The 25,566-nt window shown below is 46.3% G+C and overlaps 1 protein-coding gene across 3 annotated transcripts; it reads right to left on the bottom strand.

The window, feature by feature from the left end:
• Positions 1 to 5,005: 5,005 nt before the first annotated feature.
• On the bottom strand, positions 5,006 to 18,534 carry SLC25A38 (solute carrier family 25 member 38). 3 transcript variants are annotated; one of them, XM_003826069.5, is made up of 7 exons: positions 18,400 to 18,534; positions 12,582 to 12,703; positions 11,691 to 11,775; positions 10,578 to 10,757; positions 10,177 to 10,345; positions 7,621 to 7,787; positions 5,006 to 5,795 (listed from the first exon to the last, which is right to left on the bottom strand). In XM_003826069.5, the coding sequence occupies exons 1-7, from the start codon at positions 18,466 to 18,468 to the stop codon at positions 5,673 to 5,675; spliced, it is 915 nt and encodes a 304-aa protein (XP_003826117.1). In that variant the 5' UTR covers positions 18,469 to 18,534; the 3' UTR covers positions 5,006 to 5,672. The 3 variants fall into 3 exon arrangements, with proteins under 3 accessions (XP_003826117.1, XP_054965669.1, XP_034812049.1); XM_055109694.2 differs by lacking the exon at positions 18,400 to 18,534 and adding an exon at positions 17,797 to 18,290; XM_034956158.3 differs by lacking the exon at positions 7,621 to 7,787 and having other exon boundaries at positions 5,707 to 5,795.
• Between the last annotated feature and the right edge of the window lie 7,032 nt (positions 18,535 to 25,566).

Here is a 25,566-nt window from a genome sequence, read left to right as displayed (position 1 = left end):
TCTAACTGCTGGTTAAAGAAATTTCAGCCTCTCCTCATTTCTCTTGGGAGGAAGCAACTGAATGAAGTGAATAGAACGTTTCATTTGCACTCACTCATTTGCTAAGTGAGAGACCCTCGTATGCCTTTTCAGACTTTCTACCACTTAGAATCTATAGCTCTGGTCTTTCCTTTGCCTAAGAAATTGGATAGACCTAAATGTAATCAAGCCATCCAAGGTAACATCCAGTTTATAGAACATGTGTGAAACAGAAATGAGCTAAAACCATCAGAAAACAAATTCAGAAAATGGGACATTTTACAGGATACTGGGGCTTAGAATGTGTTACCTCAAAGACTAGCCCTTTGATATGCCAAGAGAGGCCTTAGACACTGCTTCAGAATCAAGTTTCCTCTAACTTTGTCTTGTTCCCCCGTCCCCTCAGTCCCTACAAAGACAATGTAGAACAAAAAAATCGGGGAGAATGGTGGTGTCCTGGAATAAAGAGGTTTTTTTTTGAGACAGGGCCTTGCTCTGTCACCTGGGCTGGAGTGCAGTGGCCTGATCACGGCTCACTGCAGCCTTGACTTTCAGGGCTTAAGTGATTCTCCTGCCTCAGCCTTCTGAGTAGCTGGGACTACAGATGTGCCTCACCACACCTGGCAAATTTTTTAATTTTTCTGTAGAGACAGAGTTTGACTATGTTGCCTAGGCTGGTCTCAAACTACTGGGCTCAAGCGATCTATCAGCCTTGGCTTTCCAAAGGGCTGGGCCTACAGGCATGAGCCACTGTGCCCAGCCTAGAGATTTTCAAAACCAACTGCCGGCAAAGTGTGGTGGCTCATACCTGTAATCCCAATCCTTTGGGAGGCTGAGGCTGGAGGATCACTTGAAGCTAGGAGTTTGAGACCAGCCTGGGCAACATTGCGAGATCTTGTCTCTGCAAAAAAATTTTTTAAAAACTGGCTGGGTGTGGTGGCGTGCACCTGTAGTCCCAGCTACTTGGGAGGCTGAGGTGGGAGGATGGCTTGAGCCTAGAAGTTCAAGGTTGCAGTGAACCATGATCATACCACTGCACTGCATCCTGGGTGACGAGCAAGACCCTGTTTCTAAAACATCAATAAAAGACCAAATGCCTTGTATGGACCTTGTTTGAATTCTAATTGAAATACACCAACTGTAAAAAATCATTGTTGGGACAGTCTGGGAAATGTGAATATGGATGATATGCAAAAAATGTGTTAAATTTTTCCAGGTGGGGTAATGACATACTTATGTTAAAAAAAAGTCCATAATTTTTAAGAGATGCATATTGAAGTAAGCAAGGGTGAAATTATATGATGTCTGGGATCTGTCTCTAAAAGCTTCATAAAAGAAAAAGGAGGCCAGGCGTGGTGGCTCACACCTGTAATCCCAGCACTTTGAGAGGCCGAGGCAGGTGGATCACGAGGTCAGGAGATCGAGACCATCCTGGCTAACACAGTGAAACCCCATCTCTACTAAAAATACAAAAAAAATTACCCAGTCGTGGTGGCTGGCACCTGTAGTCCCAGCTACTCGGGAAGCTGAGGCAGGAGAATGGCATGAACCCAGGAGGCAGAGCTTGCAGTGAGCCAAGACTGCGCTACTGCACTCCAGCCTGGGTGACAGAGCGAGACTCCGTCTCAAAAAAAAAAAAAGAAAAAAAAAAGAAAAAGGAGTGGCAGGAGCAGGGGACACAGGGGAGAGAAGCAAGTGTGGCAAAATCTTGGCAATTGCTCCATCTGAGCGATATGAATGAAGGGGCCAGTAGACCATTGGCTCTCCTATTGTGATGGCTTGAAAGATTTCATAATCATGTATTCTTAGAAAGCGAGTGTAATACAGCTTGAAACCTTTGCTTCTGTGTCTTCTTTTGGCTGTAGCCCTACACTGCCTTATCTTTAGTCACCATCTGACTATTTTCCTCCCACAGAGCCCCACCTCTAATGTGCTTTAATAAGTCTAAGGCAGCCAAGAAGGAACCATTTAAAAAAAAAAAAAAAAAGGCCAATGTGGTGGCTCACACCTGTAATCCCAGCACTTTGGGAGGCCAAGGCGGGTGGATCATGAGGTCAGGAGTTCGAGACCAGCCTGGCCAAGATGGTGAAACCTCGTTTCTACTAAAAAATACAAAAATTAGCCAGGCGCGGTGGCAGGTACCTGTAATCCCAGCTATTTGGGAGGCTGAGGCAGGAGAATCGCTTGAACCCGGGAGGCGGAGGTTGCAGTGAGCCAAGATCATACCACTGCACTCTAGCCTGGGCAACAGAGCAAGACTGCATCTCAAAAAAAAAAAAAAAAGTGGGCAATGCTTCCAAAGCCAGCTAACGCTCACTAGCCAATTGCTTTCCAAGCTTTAATACTGAGACTGTGAGAGAGGAAAAAACAGGCTACTTGCCGCAGGACTCAAGATTCACAAAGACAAATTTTCTACCTCATGTTTAGAGAAAACTAGATGATTTCTCCTGATTTTATCATATTTATTTGCTCCCCTAAAAAACAAATGAAGAAAATGTGAGGGGAATCTGGTGGCAGAAATTCATCTGCCAATGTAAGGCCAGGAAATTCGCATTGGGAAGAAGCCCAACTCTCTCGGCCTTATCTCTGCCCCTCCTCCCTAAGAGTCCTCACTGGCATTAGGTTCCCTGCACTCAGGATGAGGGTCAAAGGAGGCTGAGGAGGCAAGGGACATGGAACACCTACTCCAGAGTCTAAGTTCTTAGGAAGCAGCCACTCCATCCAACTGTCCCTCCCTTCTCTCCTTTCCCATCCTGACCTCTCCCCTGCTTCCTACAGCACGAGGCCTCACAACACACAGGTCACAGCATTGGAGGCTTGGGTGCCACTGTAAGCTTAGGACCCTGCCTCATCCTCTCCCACACCCCTACCCAAACTACTATTTTAAATATGGTGTTTTAACCTAAAACCTAAAGTATAAACTGATTTTAACTTATACATCAACTTAATCTGTGTTGTGGGTTGAATTGTGTCCCCCCAAAAGATACATTGGCGTTCTAACCCCTAATACCTGCGAATGTGACCCTATTTGGAAATAGGGTCTAACAGATGTAATCAAATTAAAATGAGGTCATACTGGATTAGGGTGAGCCCTAAGCCAATACCTGGTGTCCTTAAGAGAGAAATCTGGACATAGAAACAGATACACAAGGGAAAAGGCATGTGAAGACAGGCAGAGATTAGAGTGATGTTTTTACAAGCCAAGGAATGCTAGCCACCACTAGAAGGTGCAACAGACAAAGCATGACTCTCCTAGAGCCTTCAGAGGTGCAATGCTGCTGACACATTGATTTCAGACTTCTGGCCTCCAGATTGAGTTATAAACCATTCTGACTGTGGTAACTTGTTGTGGCTGTCCTATGAAGCTAATACCACATTTCAGAAACATTTATTAATTAACCCTCACCACCACCTGAAGAGGCAGGAAACATTACTAACCCTATTTCCGGCTGGGGGCGCTGGCTCACACCCGTAATCCCAGCACTCTGGGAGGCTGAGGCAGGTGGATCACTTGAGATCAGGAGTTCAAGACAAGCCTGGCCAGCATGGTGAAACCCTGTCTCTACTAAAAATACAAAAAATTAGCCCAGCGTGTAGTCCCAGCTACTTGGAAGGCTGAGGTGGGAGAATTGCTTGAACCCAGGAGTGGAGGTTGCAGTCAGCTGAGATTGCACGATTGCACTCCAGCCTGGGCAACAGGGCGACACTTTGTTCTCCGCCCCCTAAAAAACCCCCAAAACAAACTAACCCCATTTCCTAGGCATAATTTCAGTGCCATGCCTAGGTAGTGGAGAGCGAGCAGCTTTCAACCTGGGCTGCCTGGATTAGAGCCCATGTTCTTAACCACAAGACTAAATATCCCCCCAACTTGTGCTTCTTGTATAAAGTAATGGCTGTTTCCTGATTTTTTTTTTTTCTAATATGGAGTCTCATTCTGTCATCCAGACTGGAGGGCAGTGGCGTGATCTGCAACCTGCATCTCCTGGGTTCAAGTGGTTCTCCTGCCTCAGCCTCCTGAGTAGCTAGAATTACAGGCGTGCCCCACGATGCCTGGCTAATTTTTGTATTTTTAGTAGAGATGGGGTTTCGCTGTTTTGGCCAGGCTGATCTTGAACTCCTGGCCTCAAGTAATCCGCCTGCCTCAGCCTCCCAAAATGCTGGAATTACAGGCAGGAGCCACCTTGCCTGGCCATCTTTCCTGAATTTTCAAGAAAAGATTTGAGTGCACAATAAGAATAGCTATAAAAGAGATAATAACAAGTGTTGACAAGGATGTGGAGAAATTGGAACTCTCATATACTGTGGCTGAGAATGGAAAATGGTATAGTCACTTTGTTTTTTTGTTTTTTGAGACAGGGTCTCACTCTGTCACCCAGGCTGGAGTGCAGTGGCATGATTTCAGCCCATAACCTCTGCCTCCTCGGTTCAAGTGATTCTCGTGCCTCAGCCTCCCAAGTAGCTGGGATTACAGGCACATGCCACCACGCCCAGCTAATGTTTGTATTTTTAGTAGAGACGGGGTTTCACCATGTTGGCCAGGCTGCTCTTGAACTCCTGACCTCATGTGATCCACCCGCTTCGGTCTCCCAAAGTGCTGGGGTTACAGGCTTGAGCCACCGCACCCGGCCTACAGACTGCATTTATATGAAGTATCCAGAAAAGGCAAATTTATGAAGACAGAAAGCCTATCAGTGGTGGCCTGGGGCTGAGAATGAGGATTAATTACAAAAGGCATGAGAGATCTGTTTGGGGAATAAAAATGTTCTTAAACTGATTTATAGTGATGGTTGCATCATTCAGTAAAGCTGCTTTTTTGAACAGAAATTAGGTTTTAGGGACCTACATAGGTCAATAACCAGCCACCCTAGAACTATTTTATTTTAGAAAAGGGTTTGGTCCATTTTTATAAGGCACAGGTAAAGAAAACAGAAGTGTGACAACATCTTTTAGGTTTTCCAAACAGCTTTCAATGATAAAGTTCAATAAATAAAGTACAGCACTTTAATTGCAGGGAAAAAAAATGCCAGAATTTAGAGGTAAAACAGTACAGGAGCCAAGACCAAAAAATTTTATTTGGAACATTCAGAGGCTAGAAAGCCACTGTCCCGTTCTCCAGAGCCTCTGAGAAGTTAACTGAGAACCAATTAAAGAAGGGCATCTGTTCCTCCTCATCCTACCATCACCTCAGTCAGTCTGTGACCTGGTGACAGTGACTCCTCTCCTCACATCCAGTCTTCCCTGGTTGGAGCTCCTCAGGCCCGGCAGGCAGCTTACAGCTTCTCTGGCTTTGTGATTGCTTGCCCAAGAACATACCCAAGGAGACCCTGTGGTGTAGGGGTGGGGCTGAAGCGCAGCCACCTGACAGAGCTCTCCTGGGAAAATGCCTTTCCAAGTAGCCTCTCAGAGTATGCAAAGCTCTCTCCTAACACCCCAGTGTGCTCTATGAATTGGTGACTCCTCTTTTGGAGATTCTGAAGGCTGAAATCAGGTCCATATATTTTCTCCTTAAGGGGATTACTGAAGGCAAAGGCAACACAATTTCTGCCTGGTTTTCCAGGTAGGACTTCATCTTACTGCAGAATAGTAAGAAGCAGCAGCCCTTGGCAGAAACCAAGCAGGGCAATAGATTTCACCCGTTCCCAGTCCTCTCTTGGTCAGGACTTCAGGCCCATCTTGGCCATCATCTCTTCATACACCGTCCACGCCATTGCTGCCATTAGAGTTCTGCGGAGGGCTCGGGGGATGCCACCTTGGAAGAAGCCACGTAGTCCATAGTCCTATGGTGAAAATAAATGTCAGAACTCTGGAAGCAAAGTAGCAATACAATTAATTATCCACTTGGTACCACAGTGAGGGTCTCTGTTACCCCATGTTTAAGACTTAGTTTCTAAACTTTATGCCCAAAGTAAGAATAATGGGTCCAAGGAGACAACCAAAGAACTTAAAAAAAATTTTTTTTTTTTCCGAGGCAGAGTCTGGCTCTGTTGCCCAGGCTATAGTGCAGTGGCGCGATCTCGGCTCACTGCAACCTCTGCCTCCTGGGTTCAAGCGATTCTCCTGCCTCAGCCTTCCGAGTAGGTGGGACTACAGGCGCCCACCACCACGCCCGGCTAATTTTTGTATTTTTAGTTGAGATGGGGTTTTCACCATATTGGCCAGGCTGGTCTCGAACTCCTGACCTTGTGATCTGCCCACCTCAACCTCCCAAAGTGCTGGGATTACAGGCGTGAGCTACCGCGCTTGGCCAAAAACCTTTTTTTTTTTTTTTTTTGTAGTTGCTGGGCTTACCTTTTTAGGCTGCTCTATCTAGGGGGATTTCTTAGCTGAAAGTCTTTATGCAGGGTTGCTGTGTACTTGTGCAGTTTGTATACTGTACAGAAGCACTAAGCCCCAAGTAGCAGATGAAATCCAGGCAGAAACCTGCTTGCCAAACCCTGGATCCTGGATCCAGGCTGAAGGAAAAGGTGCCTTCTTGTCATTTGTCTTATCTTTTTGTAATTCACTGTATGCTCTTGGTGGCCCTCTCTTCATATTAATTAAAGAAAAAATGCCCCTTCCTCCTCCCTCATAATCTGGGTTGATTTGCAATTTCACATAAAGAAAATATTATTTTAAAACTTTCTGATTTTAGATATAGAGATAAGAACACAAATTCACATTTACCTTTAGCAAGAATATCTGCTTTGTGATAACAATATATGTTCTAAAAGAGCCAACCCAGTGGCTTATGGATAGTATACATCTATTGTAATTTATTTATTTTTTTTTTAATTTAAATAAAGTCTTCTTACATTGCCCATGCTGGTCTTCAGCTCCTGGGCTCAAGGGATCCTCCTGCTTCAGCCTCCCAAAATGCTGGGATTACCAGCATGAGCCACCGCACCCAGCCTCTACTATACTTTTTATCTTCAATAATACCATTTGTCCATTTATATTAGAGCAAGCTTGTTCAACCCACAGCCTGCAGGCTGCATGTGGCCCAGGACAGCTTTGAATGCAGCCCAAAACAAATTTGTAAACTTTCTTAAAACATTATGAGATTTTTTTGGTGACATTTTTTCTTTAGCTCATCAGCTATCATTAGTGTTAGTGTATTTTATGTGTGGCCCAAGACAATTCTTCTTCCAATGTGGCCCAGGGAAGCCAAAAGACTAGACACCTGTATATTAGAGCAAACTGCTAGAATAAAACAATGTGTTTGTGTGGGTTTTTTTTTTCCTCTGACTAAATAGTACTTTACCCTAGGTCCTCAATTAGAGTACTAATTTCACCCCGATTTCCTGATTCAGTAAGTCTGGGGTAGAGTTCAGCAATCTGCAGTGTTTAACAAATATCACAGGTGTTCCTAATGTAAGTGTCTCCGCCCCGCAAAGAAATATCAATTTTGTGGTTTTCAACCTTAAAACATATTAAAATCACAGAGGAACATTAAAAAAAAAATCTCACTAGACATTCTGATATAGTTGGCCTAGATTTTAACCTGGGCATGGGGATTTTTAAAAGCTCTCTAGGCAATTTTAATGTGAGTGAAGGGTAAGAACTACTGCTCTAGAAAGAGATCCTTAAACACCACAAGAACCAGTACTTATTTTGTAGTCTTACTTTGAAAATAAGTGTCACTGCTTGGCCAATCCATTGAAACTTCAGTGGGTAAAGCTGCATATGAGTTTTGATAACATCCGCAGGTTGAGTTACCAGTGAGGCCAGAATACCAGCAAATATCCCACAGCTGAAATTTGTAATAGGAATAAGGGTTGCATCCACCTGGTCTGAAATAGAACAAAGGTAACATGTGGATATAGATCTTATATTAATCAGATAAAGGTCAGTGCAAGTTGCCCACCAATTCTTCCCCAAACCAAGAAAGGTCTGGATTCAAATGAGGCTACGAATTCAAAACTTAAAGGTGCAACTAGTAAATTTATGTGGATGGAATGATAGAGTTAGAAAAGCACCTTTTTCAAACCACCATCACAATAACTGACTCAGGCAAGAATCATTGACTGATTTTAAAACATGTGGGAAAAAGAAACAGGATGTTTATACAGATTCAAAGTTATCTTCCCACAAAGATACTTAGACATTACAATGGGAAAAATAGGTGAGTTTTCAGGGAAGATACCTGTCAGTATCTTATCCAAGTGATAAAGTGTTACTATCACTCATAATGGGTCAAATTGATGTCATGACCCTCCCGATATAAAGCAGTGAGGATACAACATCACTTATGTGGTCCTCTTGCTAAAAATCTAATCATGAAGAAACTGCAGATAAACCCACAATGAGGTATATAACTGGCCTATACTCTTGAAAATAAAACACAGGACTACTACGAAGTACATTATTGGGACAATTAGAGAAATCAGAATATGGACTGTAGGTTAAAGAATTGGGCCACATGCCTGTAATCCCAACACTTTGGGAGGCCGAGGCGGGAGGATCACTTGAGCCTGGGAGTTCAAGACCAGCCTGGGCAACATGGTGCAACTCTGTCTCTACTAAAAATACAAAATTAGCCAGGCATGGTGGCATGCACCTGTAATCCCAGCTACTCCAGAGGCTGAGGCACAAGAATCACTTGAACCAGGGAGGAGGAGATTGCAGTGAACCAAGATCACGTTGCTGCACTCCAGCCTGAGTGACAGGGCAAGACTCCGTCTCAAAAAAAAGAAGAAATTATCTAGGTTAAACTTCCTGAATTACATAAGATGGTTATATGACAGGATGTCCTTATTCATAGGAAATAGACACTGAGGTACTTAAAGTTAAAAGGGCATCATGTTTCCAACTTACCCTCAAAGGGCAGGAAAAAAATATGTACATTGTACTATTCTTGTGGCTTTTTTGCAAGTTTATTTCCAAATACCAGATCGATTTTTTTTTTTGAGACGGAGTCTCACTTTGTCACCCAGGCTGGAGTGCTGGAGTGCAGTGGCATGATCTCAACTCACCGCAACCTCCACCTCCCAGGCTTAAGCGATTCTCGTGCCTCAGCCTCCCAAGCAGCTAGGATTACAGGCATGTGCCACCCATGCCCAGCTAATTTTTGTATTTTTTAGTAAAGACCGGGTTTCACCACATTGGCCAGGCTGGTCTCGAACTCCTGGCCTCAAGAGATCTGCCCACCTCGGCCTCCCAAAGTGCTGAGATTACAGGCATAAGCCATCGCACCAGGCCTCAGAAATTTCTACACTTGATCTTAGCCAAAAGGCCAAGAAGTGATGGGCCTCAGAAATTTTTAAAGATGGATTGAGAAGTTAATAATTGCCCATCTATGCTTCCTTATTGCCTTAACTTTCTGTCACAAAATAAGGCTGTGACCTGCAGGGTTACACCTTCTGGTGCCTGGGTAGAAGCAGCAAATCTCCCAAGGCACTCCAGCTGTAGCTGGTCCCCATAGTCATGATGGCGGGCATGCTGGCATTCCTAATTAAAGGACCTTGGTTGCAATTCCTTGCTCAAATTATCCATAGACACTTTATTACATGCAGGTTCATTCTATGGATGTGTTTCTAGCAATACCTTGTTCTGCTTGGGTCGTTGTTTACTGCCTACCAATTTTGTCCATGTCTACCCCAACCTGAGCTAACTGGTGGGGTGGGGTGGGCCTCCCCCACTGACTGAAGTTTGACACCTTCATCTCCACCTAAATGGAGGGCTCAAAACCATGTTAACTGGGAACACAGCAAGGGAGATGAAAATATTATTTTTCTTCAAACTCCTAACTTACTACTGTTTCCCTGACTTTAACAAGAATCACATCAAGTGCGTCTTGAAAAATACAGACTCCTAGGTTGTACCCCAAGGTTTCTCATCTAAGAGGCCTTGGATGGGACCCAGCAATCTTAAGATCAAATTTGGGAAGTATTGTTGCAGAAACTCTGCAAAGCATGCTTTATTTCCCTCCCACCCACCCTATCCTCACCCCGCCAAATTATAGTGGTGTAAATACTGTTTGCCTTAATAGGATGTAAACTCCAAAGGGCAGGGATCAAGTTTGTCATATCCACCTTTGCATCCCAGTTCCTGACACAATCATGATATGGCTCAGTTCCTAACACTCTGCTAAGAGAAACACATAGTCTCATATCCCAGAGAAAATGGTGAGGATCTGATGTCTCAAGGATAGCTCTTCCCCACATCTTCCTTTATCCCTACCATGAGGCACTATATTTTTGGTCTGGTTGTAAAACATCAGGTAGATTCCTGAGAAGGGCGCATCTCGAAGGAGAGTTGCTGTCAGGCCACTGAAGAGGCCCCGGTGCCCCTCACTGTGATAGATGCTCCTCAGGGCAGCGTAGATACTCTCATAGCCATATTTCCCACTCTGCAAAGAGAGCACAGAACCAGTGACTCGCATGGAGGCGCTGCATTTCAGCACTGAACAAGCAGGCTGCAGGTTATGGGGCATTACCATGGGATCTAGTTCACATATGGCTTGGCTGACCACATCAGACTCTATGTTAGATTACAAATCAGGAGTTGACATCGGTGGTCACTCCCCAGGAGCCCAGTGGCTAAGCTGAACTATCCTGAGGCCCTAAAGTGGTTGAACTCACCTCATAGCGCGTCTTGATTACAGTGATAGGTGACATACAGACCCCTGCAACAGAGCGAGAGCCCACCCCCAGCATGACTGACTCCAGGGCGGTTGGGGGATGGCCTCGTAAGAAATACTGCTTCAAAGAGTAGAGAGTGCCAAAGTAGATTCCAACGCCAGGGACACATCTCACAATGGACTGCAGAGAAGGTCAGGGAGAAAAGAAAATCAAAGACCAAACACTTTAAGTATTATCTTAGCTGGGTTTTCCCAAAAGACCCCAAGATGATTTGCATGCAAGTACTTTGTTTAAGGTGTGGAAGGAACACCAATAGGGAAGTGGGGGACATGAGATAGGAGAGAAGGCAGTCAATAAACGATGTTATAAAACCAGTTTCTGCTGTGGGCAACTTAATCCCACTGGGGAACTCTGGGAATCGGTGTAGAACACACCTCAGAGTTATCCCTCCAACTGAGTGGGGAGGGACATGGGATTTTAAACACCAACTCTCATCTTTCAGTGGTTGAGGACTCTGTGGGTTTGGAAATGCACAGTGCTGTGGGTTAGGAAATCAACATCACTTCTGTGGTCTCCTTGCTAAAAATGTAGAACTAAATCTAATCACAAAGAAACTGCAAATAAACCTACAGTGAGTTATATAACTGGCCTATACTCTTGAAAACAAAACACAAAATTACTCTGAAGTACATTACTGGGATAATAGAGAAATCAGTGTATGGATTTCTGATTTGGGTTTGGGCTGGGCACTAATTCCTTGGCGTGAGTCCCTAAGGCCAGAAAAAGCCTTTGAGCAAAGAAATGCTGGTGTGGAGGTACCATCCCACTTTTACTGAAGTGATAAGGGCAAGGGCATTCTGACAGGTGGGACATTAGGTACCTATGCTGTAGAGACTATGCTGCACTAATAAATCACATCTAAACATAATGTGCAGATGCAACATATCCCTGAGCCTTCAAACAGAAGTTAGTTGTAGTATGAGAGAGAAGACCACATAGGTACTCCCACCACTTCTGACTCTCACATATCCTTAAGAGCTGGTAAGGTGGATGAGAAATAGCTGGTTATCAAGGAGTGGATGCTAGGGAACCTAGACCCAGATGGCAGCTTACAGGGGACATCCCTTTCCAAAGGCCCAAAAGACTCTCCGTGCGAACCACCTTCAAGAGTACAGCCAACATCCCAACACGTCTAGACCTGAAAGCAGACAAAATGGAGACAGGAAGGAAAAAATCACTTAGATCACTTTCTCTTAAAACAATTCCCCACTCAAACACTTCCTTTATAGACTCATTTTTAGGACACTTAACAATCTCTACAATGCACCTTGGAGATACTCTATGTGTTCGTAGGTTGGCACACACAAAACAGACAATAGAGGCTGGGTGCAGTGGCTCATGCCTGTAATCTCAGCACTTTGGAAGGCTGAAGTGGGCAGATCACTCGAGGCCAGAAGTTTGAGACCAGCCTGGCCAACATGGTGAAACCCCACCTCTACCAAAATTACAAAAATTAGCTGGGTATGGTGGCGAGCACCTGCAATCCCAGCTACCTGGGAGGCTGAGGCAGGAGAATCCCTTGAACCTCGGAGGCAGAGGCTGCAGTGAGCCGAGATCGCACCACTGCACTCCAACCTGGGCAACAGAGCGAACATCTGCCTCAAAAAACAAATCAAACAAAAACAAAAACAGATAATACTGATGTTATTTCCAGAAAATCCCCTGGCACTCTCATGCCAGGCAATACAGTTATAACATCACAAGCTGACACAATAAAGTGTAAATGTCACTAAGCAGATTCCAGGAAGCTACTCAGGAACGGACCCCATTTAATTAAAAAGAAATGTCAAATATAAAAACAATTCAGAGAACATATGAAAGTTGGGCATGGCCTGTGTTTCTCTCTGAACATCCAACAGAATGGAAGTTGACTTAACACAGTAAAGATGTTCCTGTGTCTGAGAAGTTGCTGAAATCAGTTCCCCAATGAAATGCAGGGCCTACCCATGATCTGAGGGCTGGAGGGTTTGCAGGCGTGTTTTAAGGAGATCCAGAGGTTGGAAAAGGAGGGTAGAGCAGGTCCCACTAATGGAGCCACACAGGAAAGCCTTGATCACCGGATGCAACTGCAGGATAAGACAATATTGTGTCAGTAGCTCTGCCTGTGTGAGCCTCACCTTTCTCTATACCTGACCAGCAAATTCCTTTATAATGGTCTCTTAGACACTTACCTGGTGGTGCCTCATGTTTTCTTCATACCTCGGAGAAGGAAAAAGTATAGCCAGAAATTAAAAATACTGCAATGTTATTGAGGACATTGGATGCTGCAAGAGGTAACTCTGGTCTTCGTATTGCTGATAGACATATTGCTCAGTGGGAGCAAAACTATTTCCATGCCACTGACCACTCTTCCCTATTTGTTCTGACTCAAAAAGTTACTGGTCATCTCCCTATCTTTGCAAAAGCAAAGTCAATTGAATGCAGTGCTTTCACTTTGAACTGATGATGTGCAGGCTCCCTTCGCTCTAAGACCTATAGGTATTTATAGGACCAAGCCAAAGCAAATGAAACCTTAAGCTCAACCACTGTGTAAAATGTAAGTGCCACTTCCTGTAGAACCTAGTATTTCCTTCATTTAAAACTTTCCCCTTACCATCTCACTGGGCCCTAAGCAGATCACACAGTCCTACAGACCAGTAGCCTCCCCTGGCTTTGCTGCTTCTCCTTCAACCCATGAACCGTCATATACACTGGCTAATCTACAGACACCACCTGGAAGGGTGGAACTCCTTCAAAGACTAAATATACCTCCCTTAGTTCCAGGAGCTGCAGCTTCCAGCACTGGTGCTATCATTACAGGACAGCATCCTTTCTCCAGACCCCTAGAACCCAGTAGTATCACAAATGACTGTGAAAAGGTACTTAAAATCCAACCAGTGACCTTCTTCCCCTTCCCTAAAATAAATAAATAAATAAATAAATAGCTATCTTCTCCAAAAATGTTTGGCAAATTCATCCCCAAAGACCTCTTCCCTTATTAAGTGGCATTTGCACTATTATTTTTTAAATAAATGAAACATTGTGGCCCTAAAACATTAAGATGAATATATATAAAGTTTCCATTACACATCACATAACTACTTACCTGGAACTGAAATATTTGTAATCTGCAGTATTTGCTTAACAGAGAAGAGAGTGTATCTCAAATTCCACCAAAGAAGCCAGTTATAACTGGAATTCCTCATAAGACTGTTGGAGGCAGGGGGTGGGGGGAACTAAGGTCATTAAAAACTGAAGTTTACAACCACGATCCAATAACTTCTGAAGTACCAAAGGGTGGTCTGGTAAGACAACAGGTAAAACCAAGTAAGGTGTGCATATTTTAGCAAGTCTGTATCTACATCAACTCCCTCTCCCCAAGAGGTGTCCTGCTCTTCTGCCAACCAATATTCTCATGAGTTCTGTGTTTCTAGTCTCTCCCCAAGACTTTGTGGCATTAATGAGCCCCCCTTCTTCACACACTGGGTCTCTCGCTCCCACTGGCATCTCCTCTTCTGCCAGGCAACAGGCTCCAAAGCATCCATCTTTCCAGCCTGACGCTACACCATCTCCACTTGCTCTGTGCCAGTCCCTCCGCAGGCCCCCCCAGTTTGCTATCCAGCTAAATCTCCTCCACTAACACAGCCTCTGAGGGCTCACCAAGCACCTGCTGCACCCCAGGACCCCGTTCCTGTCCCTGCCCTTATCTTACTTGGCCTCTCTGGTACATGCCATATAGCTGAGTGCCTCTCCTCACAGTTTCTGGTTTCTCTCTCCTTCTCTTCTTTGGCCTGCCCTTCACATAGGACTGCTCCTCTTATCTCCTTTCAGAGTAACCTCACCCATATCCAGGCTTCACACACATGCTGGTAATGCCCACATCTCCAGCCGAGGCTGGCCTCTCCCCAGACTCTGCTAATGTCTCCTTGTCTTCCCTCAAATGGCCCACAGGCGTCTCAAATTCAACATGTCCAAAATGGAAACTTGGTCAACAGTTCTCCACGCACTTGCCTCTTCTCCAATCCACACTGGGATACTCCAGGAATCCAGGTTGGAAACCTCGGAGACACATAAAACTCACCATGCCTGCTGCTACATGACCAAGTCCCACTGACCAAGCCCTCAATCTTCCCAGTCTGGCCTCCACTGATCCATCCTAATGACCTCTGCGGCAGTCTCCAGCCTCAACTATGCCAACCCACCCTCCACTCTGCTCCCAGAGTAGCACTGGGCGAGGCATCTATAGACACCACCTCAAAATCTCATAGCATCTTATGAGCTAGGTATTTTAAACCCGTTTTACAGATTAAACTGGAGCTCACAGAGGTTACAAATGTGTCCTGTGTCACAGGGGTTGAAGCCACTGGCCAGGACTTAAAGTTCATACTCTTTTCACCGTACCACCCAGTCTAAAGTGAAAATCCAGGATACTTAGGCCACTCAGTGCATTCCACTATTCACCACCACTCCCTCCTTGAAATGCTCTCTTCCTTTGGCTTCAGAGATTAATACTGTCCTGGGTTTCCTCCCACTTCTCTGGCCTCTCCCTTAAATGAACCATACTCCCATGGCTCTTCATCCACTTCCAGGGGTTCCATTTCCACCCTCCCCTCCACACTCTCAGCCTCTCGCTGGAGCTCAGTCTCACACAGCCACGTACTCAGATGGCCACCTCAGATGATGTTTCCAAACCTGAACTTACCTTTCTCCCACACCTCCGACCAGCTCCTCCTCCAAGGTGCCCCATCCCAGTGAATGCCATGCCATTTCTCTAGCAACCCAGCCAGAAACCTGAGCACCATCCTTGGACTTGGCCTCTCCACACTTGTTCACTCTATCTCCAAAACAGCTCTCCAATCCACCAATCCATTCCAGCTGAGAACCCTGTTATCTCTTGCCTTGGTGACGGCCACCAATTTTTTACCCATTTGTCATCTATATGACCCCTCTAATCCACTCTTTACCCTGAAGCCAGAGTCATCTTCTGTTTTATTATTTATTTAGAGACAAGGTCTTGCTCTGATGCCTAGGCTGGAGTGTAGTGGCACAATCATGGCTCACTGCCAACCATGACCTCTCAGGCTCAGGTGATCCTCCCACCTCAGCCTCACGAGTAGCTGGGACCACAGGTGTGTGTCACCATGCCCAGCTAATTTTTTTGTAGAGACGGGGTTTCGCTATGTTGCACAGGCTGGTCTCAAACTCCTGGACTCAAGCAATCTGCTCACCTCTGCCTCCCAAAGTGTTAGCATTACAGGTGTGAGCCACCATGCCCCGCCTGAGTCATCTTTTAAAACTGCAAATTTGATCATGCTGCTTTCAGAAATAAAACCCTTCAATGAAAGATAATGTTTTGTGAAATTTGAAGTTACTCGCTTAAAAACAAGACCAAAAAAAAAAAAAGATGGAATAAAAATACAAGTAATGACAAATGTATTAGGAGCTACAGAGTATCCCACAAATTTGTCATTAATACTAATTGAATTATAATTTTTAAAAACCCAACCAAACCAATACCCTTTAATTGGTTCATATTCCTCTCAGGATAAAGTCCAAACTGCTGGTTGCAGGGCCTTTCATATATCACAGGGCTCCTGCTAACCGTTTTGGCCTATGTTCTCACCCTCCCACTAACACACTCTGCAGCCATACTGGAGGACTCCGCCTTACTTTCGCCTCTGAAAACTCTGACATGTTGTTATGCCCTAGCACCGGTCTTGCTCCCTAACTCCCCCATGTCCAAGTTCAGTGCCTCTCCTTCGGGCTTCTGCAGCAGCACCTGTCCCCATCTCCCTTATGACTGCGTGTCAAAGACAGAATAGTCACAACTCCTGCCTGTCTTGTTCATGGTGATATCTCAAGAACTGACCTCGGAGCCTGGTGCACAGTAGGTGTTCAGCAGTGACAGCGGAATGAATCTTACCACCTAACAGGAAACCTTATGCTCTCCCTTTGAGCACAATCCCACATGATAGGGCTCGGTGGGCCCTGCATGACTCATCCCAGGATGGGTTAATCTCCCCCACCTCTCTCCAGGCCGCTTGCTCCAGCAAGGCTATAGGAATGACCTGCAGTTAGTTTCTGGGCAGTTATGTTAGGCGCTGCTTCCCCAGTGCTCACACAGGTGCTGTGTGGAATTTGTTTTAAAACAAATTTGCTGCTGTCCTTCACCTTCCCACCCTTGATTGCAGGAAATATCTTCTTAATGTCTTTTATTTCACAGCACAGTGATTAGACATGTTATTGGCTCAAGTTATTGAGCCAATAACTTTTTTAGCTTTGTACTTTTCCCAGTCCATTAGCACAGAGCAGATGTTATTTATACTAGCAGTATAGATCAACTTCTAATAGGCAAAAACAAGACAACAACAACAACAAAAACCATCCCAACAGGTAATACTGAATGGTCTTAAGATTTTTGTCAATGGTGAATGGCACACATCCTTTGCGAGTGAACTTAACTTTTAAAAAGTAGCTCAAGGCCAAGCGCGGTGGCTCACACTTGTAATCCTAGCACTTTAGGAGGCCGAGGCAGGCGGATCACTTGAGGTCAGGAGTTCAAGACCAGCCTGGCCAACATGGTGAAACCCTCTCTCTACTAAAAATACAAAAACTAGCCGGGCGTGGTGGCGCACGCCTGTAATCCCAGCAACGTGGGAGACTGAGACAGGAAAAATACTTGAACCCGGGAGTCAGAGGTTGCAGTTGAGCCGAGATCACGCCACTGCACTCCAGCGCGGGCGACAGGGCGAGACTCTGTCTCAAAAAAAAAAAAAAGAAAAAAGAAAAGAAAGCTCAAAAATATATTCAAGGTAAATAAAAAAGTAGTTTCTTTTTAAGGGGAGAAAGAAGAGGGCATAAACAATAATACGCACACGACATAAGTAGCACATAAGAGTACAAACTGGATCCACAAGAAATTCCTACTGCCCTGAAAAAACTATCCTAAGTCCAATTCACATCTGGAGGCGATGGCTGGAGAGCCCTGAAAAAGGTAAGCAGGTTTTCAAAGACGTCAACGTAAAGTCGCCACCGCCGCCGTCTCCGCCTTTAAGGATTAAAAAAAAAAAAAAAAGCCGCCCCTACCTCGGGCGCAAGACCTCAGAGGGAGAGCTGCGGCTGCTGCCGTGGCCTCAGGCCTTTAGCGTCTAAAGACTGGTTGCACCCCGACTCCACCTACCAGGCAACCACGCCGCCAGCCCCGCCTCCGCCTCCACCAATAGCGGCCCGGCGGCCCGGGCACGATGACCAATCGAACGCCGGAGGAGGCGTGGCGTCGCCGGGGGACCACGCGCCGTCCCAACAGGCTGGAACGGTGCCGCCACGACTGGCCCCTCCAGGTAGGCCGCCGCCCGCGGGCGCACAGCGCTACCCGGCCAGCTCGCTGCGGCATCAACGGCTTCTCAGCGTCAGCGCTATTATCAGGCATTGTGACCGTCGCAAATCTGCCCGGGTGCCCTTCCACCTGGCAGCCTACTCGCACCTTGTGGGGGCCGCGCGGGCACACTCCCCGGCACGCGTCCAGTCCAGGCCCCGGCAATTCCGCCCTTTACCGGGACATCGGCCCTACAGCGCCTGCCCCCAGGGCTGGCCTGCAGCTCCTGGCCTCTCCTCACTCCCTGCCCCCTTCTCAATTCCCTTAGACTCCTCTCCCGCCGCATCCTAAACCCTGAGCGCACCCTGGGGCGCGGAAAAGGGTAGCCGAGCCTTAGCAACGCCCCGAATTCTCCGGCCCGAGCCGGCGGTTCGGACCCCTGCCCTTCCTTCCCCGCAGTGCCCTCACCATAAGCGTTTCCACCGTGTCTCCGACATCTTGGGGTTGCAGCAGCGACGGACGTGAGTTCTGAATCATTGGAGATGAGGCCCGCGAGTCCTCTGGGCCCAGGGTGCCGTCGACGGGCGCTTGGGCCCAGCCCTGGAGGCCTTGAAGAAGGCTAGGGGATGGCGCTAGCCAGGCGACGCGCTTTAAGCCGCGGGCTCTCTGACGTCTGCGCCTATAAGCACGCAGCCGCCGGGGTTCGGATCCTGCTAGTCCAGGGGCTGCGGGCGCGGAACAATCTCGCCGCGGGAATTACGCGCCGCTCTTCACCCGCGCCGCAGATTCCGCGGCTCTGCTCTCCTGCCCATCCTGCCCTGCTGCAGGATTCAGCACCGGAGGAGATGAGGTTCTGTGTATCCCGGGGTGGAGGAAGCGCCGGAGGAACTCTGTAGAAGGGGAGATTTCGCTTCCGGGTGGGACGCTCGTCACGTGAGGGTGTTCTGAGTGCCACCTGGTGAAAACGCCCAGAACTGAAGGATCCGCGCTTCCTTGCACCCAGAACTTAATGGAGCGTCTGCAGGGAACTTTGCTTTTGCGTGGAACGTCTGAACGTATTTACAATCCAGACCTGGTCTGCTCAGTAAGGCAGCCACTAGCCAACGTGGGCTATTGATTTATTAATTGATACATTAATTTTAATTATATTAAAACAAGCAGTGTGGAATGCTTTCTCCTTAAACAGGCGTTTTTTTGTTTTGTTGTTTTTTTTTCAGGACCATATTTCCCTTTAAATGCTGAAAATTTAATATGGAATTGATATGTACTGTATGCATAAACCACACGCTGGATGTCTAAGATTGGTGAGGTAAAATCTCAATAATTTTTATATGTTGAAATGATATTTTGGATATATTGGGTTAGGTGAAATATTAAAATTAACTTCAGGCCGGGGGCAGTGGCCCAGGCCTGTAATCTCAGCACTTTGTGAGGCCTAGTCTGGAGGATTGCTTGAGGGAGCCAAGGAGTTGGAGACCAGCGTGGACGACAAAGCAAGACCCCGTCTCTAAAACAAATAATAATAACTTCATGTGTTTCTTTTTAAATGTGGCTAGTAAAACATTTAAACTTTAACATGTGGCTCCCATTACATTTCTGTAGGACAGCGCTGGTCTAGTTGGTCAAAATTCTGGTTTATTGCTCACCTGGAATCTGTCAATGGCTTTTTTGGTCTCCCAACTTCCCCTTATGCCTGTCTGGCTGATCCATGGAAAAGCATTACTGCTGGGATCCTGACACTCCTGTTGAAAATGCAGTGGCCCTGGTAATAAAGTCCAAGCTTTTCATAGCAACCTTCGCTACTTTCCACCTTCATTCATCACCCAAGAACTAGATCAGAAAGGAAACTGACTTAGGGAGCAAGATAATATTTTTTCAGGCTTCATTCCTGTGCTTCTGAGGTACATAGAACAGGAAAGAAAGTGGTCCCAGAGGTGGTTATTCCCAGAAAGGATTAAGGAAAGTATAAACATTAAAAAAAAAAAAAAATTACAGGCCGGGTGCGGTGGCTCACACCTGTAATCCCAGCACTTTGGGAGGCCGAGGCGAGCCGATCACGAGGTCAGGAGATCGAGACCATCCTGGCTAACATGGTGAAATCCTGTCTCTGCTAAAAATATAGCCGGGTGTGGTGGCAGGCGCCTGTAGTCCCAGCTACTCGGGAGGCTGAAGCAGGAGAATGGCGTGAACCCAGGAAGTGGAGCTTGCAGTGGGCCGAGATCGTGCCACTGCACTGCAGCCTGGGCGACAGAGCGAGACTCCATCTCAAAAAACAAAACGAAACAAAATTACAAACCTGCCTGGTGATTGAATACTTTGCTACCCTTTGTTCTAAGCTGCAAGGCTTATTTTTCTTTGTGCAGTAGTGATGTTGATAACTATGCACTGAAACTTCTTTTTAAAGGAAGACCTAATTCCACCCTGACACCCACCCCCGCTGCACTGATTCCATAAGACAAGAATCCCTACTTTTGAGAAATCATGGGTTGGCGTATTTTAGAGACTGCTCTTGGCCACTCTGGGTATGGGAACACAGGTGGGATCTAGAGTGAAAGCCGGCCCTCCACTCCCTCACCCGTCCAGGTATGCCTGCTTGGCTGTGGGCTCAGAAGAAATGGGCTGGCTTTCAAGGGTGGCAGCTGGCAGATTTCCCTCCTCTGTATCTGCTCCTGCCATGCTTACTCATAACTCTAAAGCCCACAGGCCCTTCTTTTCCCACATCTCCTCCCCTGGATGTTTGTGGGGATGCAGAGATATATAATGATCATGGGGAAAGAGCATCACCCATTGGCAGATGAGTCGGGGGTTTGGAGCAGTACTTAATGGCAAGGTTGGAGGAGTGAATTTTTTTTTTTTAAAAGAAAACATTGTGACTTTAATTCAAAACAAGGTCATTAGCATAAGGCAAGCCTTAATGGATTTATCTGCAGTCAAGGGAAGGTGATTTGGCTCTTATGACCTAACTTCCCTCAATTACACACTGGTCCCTCAAAGATCCAAAGTGGCCCATGTTTTCTGGATTGTATGATCAGGTTACATGATGTTTTCCCATCCCAAGGATTGTAGACATCCTCTACCCAGGAAGAAATACACATGTATCAGTTTGGATACATGACCTCCTCTTAAAACTTTATTCACAGCAAGTCTTGACATCTGGAGGAGTTTCCACCATCCAAGAAGGAAAAGGCAAAGGTCCACATGGGAAGCTGGAGGTGAATGGGAGAGACAGAGGCTGCTCAGATAGGGGCTTTGGTTTCCTGTCTGCCTGTCAGAGCAGGAGGAGGTGGGCCTTGCAGCGCCTTGCATCTGTGTCACTTCATTTGTAAGAAGATGGCTGGAATGGTGAAAAGCACACAGGTAAATCACTGCCCCCACCTCCATGTTTCCAGCAGACCAGCTCAGCAAGATCTTTCTACCTGCCTGGAGCCAGAGCTGCTTCTGGAAATATCTAAATTTTCTCTTCTACTGATGCCAAAACAATGAGGCCAGCCTTTGCCTTTTGGAAACCAATAGGGGATTGAGAGGGGAGATACCATGCATTCTCTCTGCTACAACCTCCCTTACCGCCCATCTTCATCAGTCTCTCTATGCCTACTGGCCTCTCAGGTCTAATGGGCATCTTATGATAGTCTTCGTCCTGTAACTAATGGAGGCTCCTCTCCATCTGAATATCTGCTCCCATCCTAAACACGCACAACCTGAAAGAGAAGCCTTAAGAGTCTCCAAGGGCACTGTCTTCACCAGTGGGGGAAGCCACTCTTTGCCTGATCACAAGAATGGGTGAATACTGCAGAAAAAAAGGGAATTCTAATGGCTTTACCCAGAAACTTCCACAAAGAGGATGGTCCTGTCACTGCTTTTGGCTTCACAAGAAGGAAACACCTTTCTTCCTTCTGTGCCAGTGACTATTGCCTGTAACCTCACCCCTGAGCCAAGGGTGACCAGGCTACGAGAGAACAATGAGTTAGAGCGGCTTACAAGCTGGTATCCGAGGGAGGGGCAGATGGCTCTGTGGGGTGGACTGCGTTCCTGCAGGAGTGGGATCTTCACATTCTACTCCAAGGACCAAGTTGTTAGGGGCAGTGGAAGGGAGAGGAGCCATGGTGTGTGCCCAGGCAGTGTGGTGTTTTGTGTTTTGTCATATGGAAGCCACAAGTCACTCCATCAATATTTTGACAAAGCAGTTCCCCATCTTATGGAAAAAATCAAACTCTTCTTGTTTTCCTGCTTTCTTCACAATGAGGAAACAGGCAACATTTTGGCTAAAAGTTTATAAACATAAGCACATATTTTCTGGTCACAAATCTTCTAGGTCCTGATTGATCTGAATTTCCCACAGGGGTAAGCAGGACCCACTTGTGGTTTTGTGGTTTGCTTATAGCTCTATCCATATGTGGAAGGTTTTTTTTTTTTTTTTTTGGAGACAGAGTTTCACTCTCGTTGTCCAGGCTGGAGTGCAATGCTGCGATCCCGGCTCACCACAACCTCCGCCTCCTGGGTTCATGCAATTCTCCTGCCTTAGCCTCCTGAGTAGCTGGGATTATAGGCATGCGCCACCACGCCTGGCTAATTTTGCATTTAGCAAAATTAGCAAAATGTTGGTCAGGCTGGTCTCAAACTCCCGACCTCAGGTGATCCGCCCACTTTGGCCTCCCAAAGTGCTGGGATTCCAGGCATGAGCCACCACACCAGGCCAGGTTTTCTTTATCTTGGACAGAATGACTTCATTTATAAGCAAGCATCTTGTGTAACAGTCAGTTTTATGTGTCAACTTGGCTAGGCTATAATACCCAGTTTTCAATTAAACACTAATCCAGGTGTTGCTGTGAAGGTATTTTGTAGATGTGGTTAACCTCTGTAATCAGTTGACTTTAAGTAAAGGAGATTATCTTTCATAATCTGGATGAAAGAAAATCAGGACACATATTTCCCTGACAGATACACCTTGTTTCCCTTCCTTAAAGGGTAGAGGCTATCTCCTGCTTTTTTCTGTGTGTCTTTGAGAGACCAATGAGGCAGAGTAATGCTGTAAAAAGAAAGTGGACTTTGGAATCAGGCATTGATTCTGTATTTGATCCTGGATTTGTCACCTGCTAGCTGTGTATTCACCTCAACTTTCTTGTTTGTTCATTTTGAGATAAGTCTTGTGCTATTGCCCAGGCTGGAGTGCAATGGTGTAATCTCAGCTCACTGCAACCGCTGCCTCCTGGGCTCAAGTGATTCTCCTGCCTCAGCCTCCTGAGTAGCTGGGATTACAGGCGCACATCACCATGCCCAGCTAATTTTTGTATTTTTAGTAGAGATGGAGTTTCACCATGTTGGCCAGGCTGGTCTGAAACTCCTTACCTCAGGTGATTGCCTGCCTCGGCCTCCCAAATTGCTGGGATTACAGATGTGAGCCACTGCGCCTGGCCAGTTTATGGGCCTTAATTAGAGGTCAAGAGTGAAGCCTCCCATATATAAAATTAAATACTTAGGGTAGATTCAGTGGCTCCGGCTTGTAATCCCAGCATTTTGGGAGGACGAGACAGCAGGATCTCTTGAGCCCAAGAGTTCAAGACCAGCCTGGGCAACATAACAAGACCTTGTCTCTACAAAAATAAAAACAGTAGCCAGGTGTGGTAGAATGAGCCTGTAGTCCCAGCTACTCGGAAGGTGGAGGCAGGACAGTCTCTTGAGCCCAGGAGTTCAAGGCTGCAGCAAACTATGACTGCACCACTGCACTCCAGCCTGGGTGACAGAGCAAGACCCTGTGTCTATGTTTTTTTAATTCCAAATACTTACCAAACATCTGCATTTTTACCAAAAATCTCAAAGCAGAATTTCTAATGACAGATTAGGTATGTAAATTAGAAGTCTTCCCTCTGGCCCCTTTGTTTCTTAACACGCGTGGCACTCCATCATCTGCCATTCTTTCCCATCCGTTCTCTTTCACCCAGTCAGAAGCTCAGCTCAAACTGGCCACTAGAGGGAACACGTGTCCTGTTCCCAACAGGTTCTGGGTCCTGGCTTCAGGTGTCTGTAAATTACCTGATAGTCCCACTGGCATTGTCACTGAGCTACTGGCCTTGGGTGTACCAGGGTGAAGGCACTGGCCCTTAGTCCCAGATGCTGCCCCTTTCCAATTCCTCATGTATGCTTCATCTGTCTGGTCTATACAGGAGACCAGCTGTGGTGGGAAAGTATAAGGAGATGCCAGGAGTGGCTTCGGATAGAAGTGGAGAGAACACTGAACTAAAAGTCAGGAGTTTCTGATGCTAGTCCGATATCTGACAAAAACTCATTGTCACCTCTCTAGGCTTCAGCTTTCTCACGTGTAAGATGAGGGCCTTGAACTAAGTGGCTCCAAGTTCCTTTTCTGGGCTAATATCATATGAATCAGGGATCATGATCTCCAGACTCCCTTGGTCCTGACTTTCAGGCTAATGCAAGCCACAGAGGAGATATAGGAGATAGGCTGGGGCACAGATTGCATTGAGGAAAATGCATATGCATAAACAAAGTTTTGCCAACAGTTCTGTATTATTTAGAGCACCCCTGCAAGCCCAGTTAAACCCTACTGGTGTAGGGGGTTTCAACATACCAGGGACAGCTTTAGCAATCTTAGCAAGGTCTGCTTCTTTAAGGAATTGCACAGAGCACCAACAATCTGGAAGTCTTGTCCATGACCCATCCACAGTCTTCTCCATGAACTCATTATATAGCCTCACCATGATGGGGCTCCAGCTGGCACTGGGGAGGGAGTAATCCTTTGTATCAGACTGGAGGTGGCTACTGCTTGAGACCTGAAAAGTCCAAAAGGGGTGGTGGACTGTCCCCAGTACCTTCCGATTTGACTCATTCATTCAAGCATTTACTAATAGATGAGTCTGTTTTCATCTTGCAGAGCATGTACAAATGCCCAGAGGTAAGAGAGAGCATGTCAGATTCCTAGAACTGTAAATGTGGAAACGTCTAGTAGGAGGGAAGGAATGGAAGGGAGGAGGCCAGAGGGAGAGCCTGGGGCCCTCCATCAACCATGTAGGAGAATGTAGGCTTTATGCTGAAGAGGTTTAAGCAGGAGAATGAAAGGGTCAGATTTGCATGTTAGAAGGATTTCCGTACACGGGAAGTTACACACTGGTCAAGTCTCACTGACACTGGAGAGCCTTGCTGATATGCAATTCAAAGACACATTCTTTCCCCTGCCTGTTTCCTTTCAGCTTCCAGCTCCTCTGTGCCTCCCTCTCCTGCTCCCCAGTTCCTTCAGGTTCTGCTTCTAAGACGGTTCACCTTGTTTGACTATGTAGTTTATTTTATCTCCTTACTGTCCTATTACAATCAGAAGGCTCAGCCATCATCCTGGCTAACACAGTGAAACCCCATCCCTACTAAAAATACAAAAAATTAGCCAGGCATGGTGGTGGTTGCCTGTAGTCCCAGCTACTCGGGAGGCTAAGGCAGCAGAATGGTGTGAACCCGGGAGGTGGAGGTTGCAGTGAGCCGAGATCGCGCCACTGCACTCCAGCCTGGGCGACAGAGTGAGACTCCATCTCAAAAAAAAAAAAAAAAAAAAAAAAGGCGGCTCAACCAGAGACTCCCTTTTCTGGGAGATAGAGTAGATGATTGAGTCCAGATAGCTAGTCCTCCCCACTG

The sequence above is a fragment of the Pan paniscus genome, chromosome 2 (genome assembly GCF_029289425.2).
Source record: "Pan paniscus chromosome 2, NHGRI_mPanPan1-v2.0_pri, whole genome shotgun sequence".
Lineage (NCBI taxonomy): Eukaryota > Metazoa > Chordata > Mammalia > Primates > Hominidae > Pan > Pan paniscus.
The sequence above is the reverse complement of the archived record's forward strand: the minus strand, read 5'-3'. Positions and strand labels throughout refer to the sequence as shown.

Coding starts and splice junctions, on each gene's coding strand:
- SLC25A38 (XM_055109694.2), bottom strand. CDS start 18,045: ATGCCTGATAATAGCGCTGACGCTGAGAAGCCGTTGATGCCGCAGCGA. Junction 10,758..11,690: donor TTTGGAAAGGGATGTCCCCT/GTAAGCTGCCAT, acceptor CCTTCTCTGCAG/TCCATTGTGAGATGTGTCCC. Junction 7,788..10,176: donor CAAAAATATAGTGCCTCATG/GTAGGGATAAAG, acceptor GTTCTATTTCAG/ACCAGGTGGATGCAACCCTT.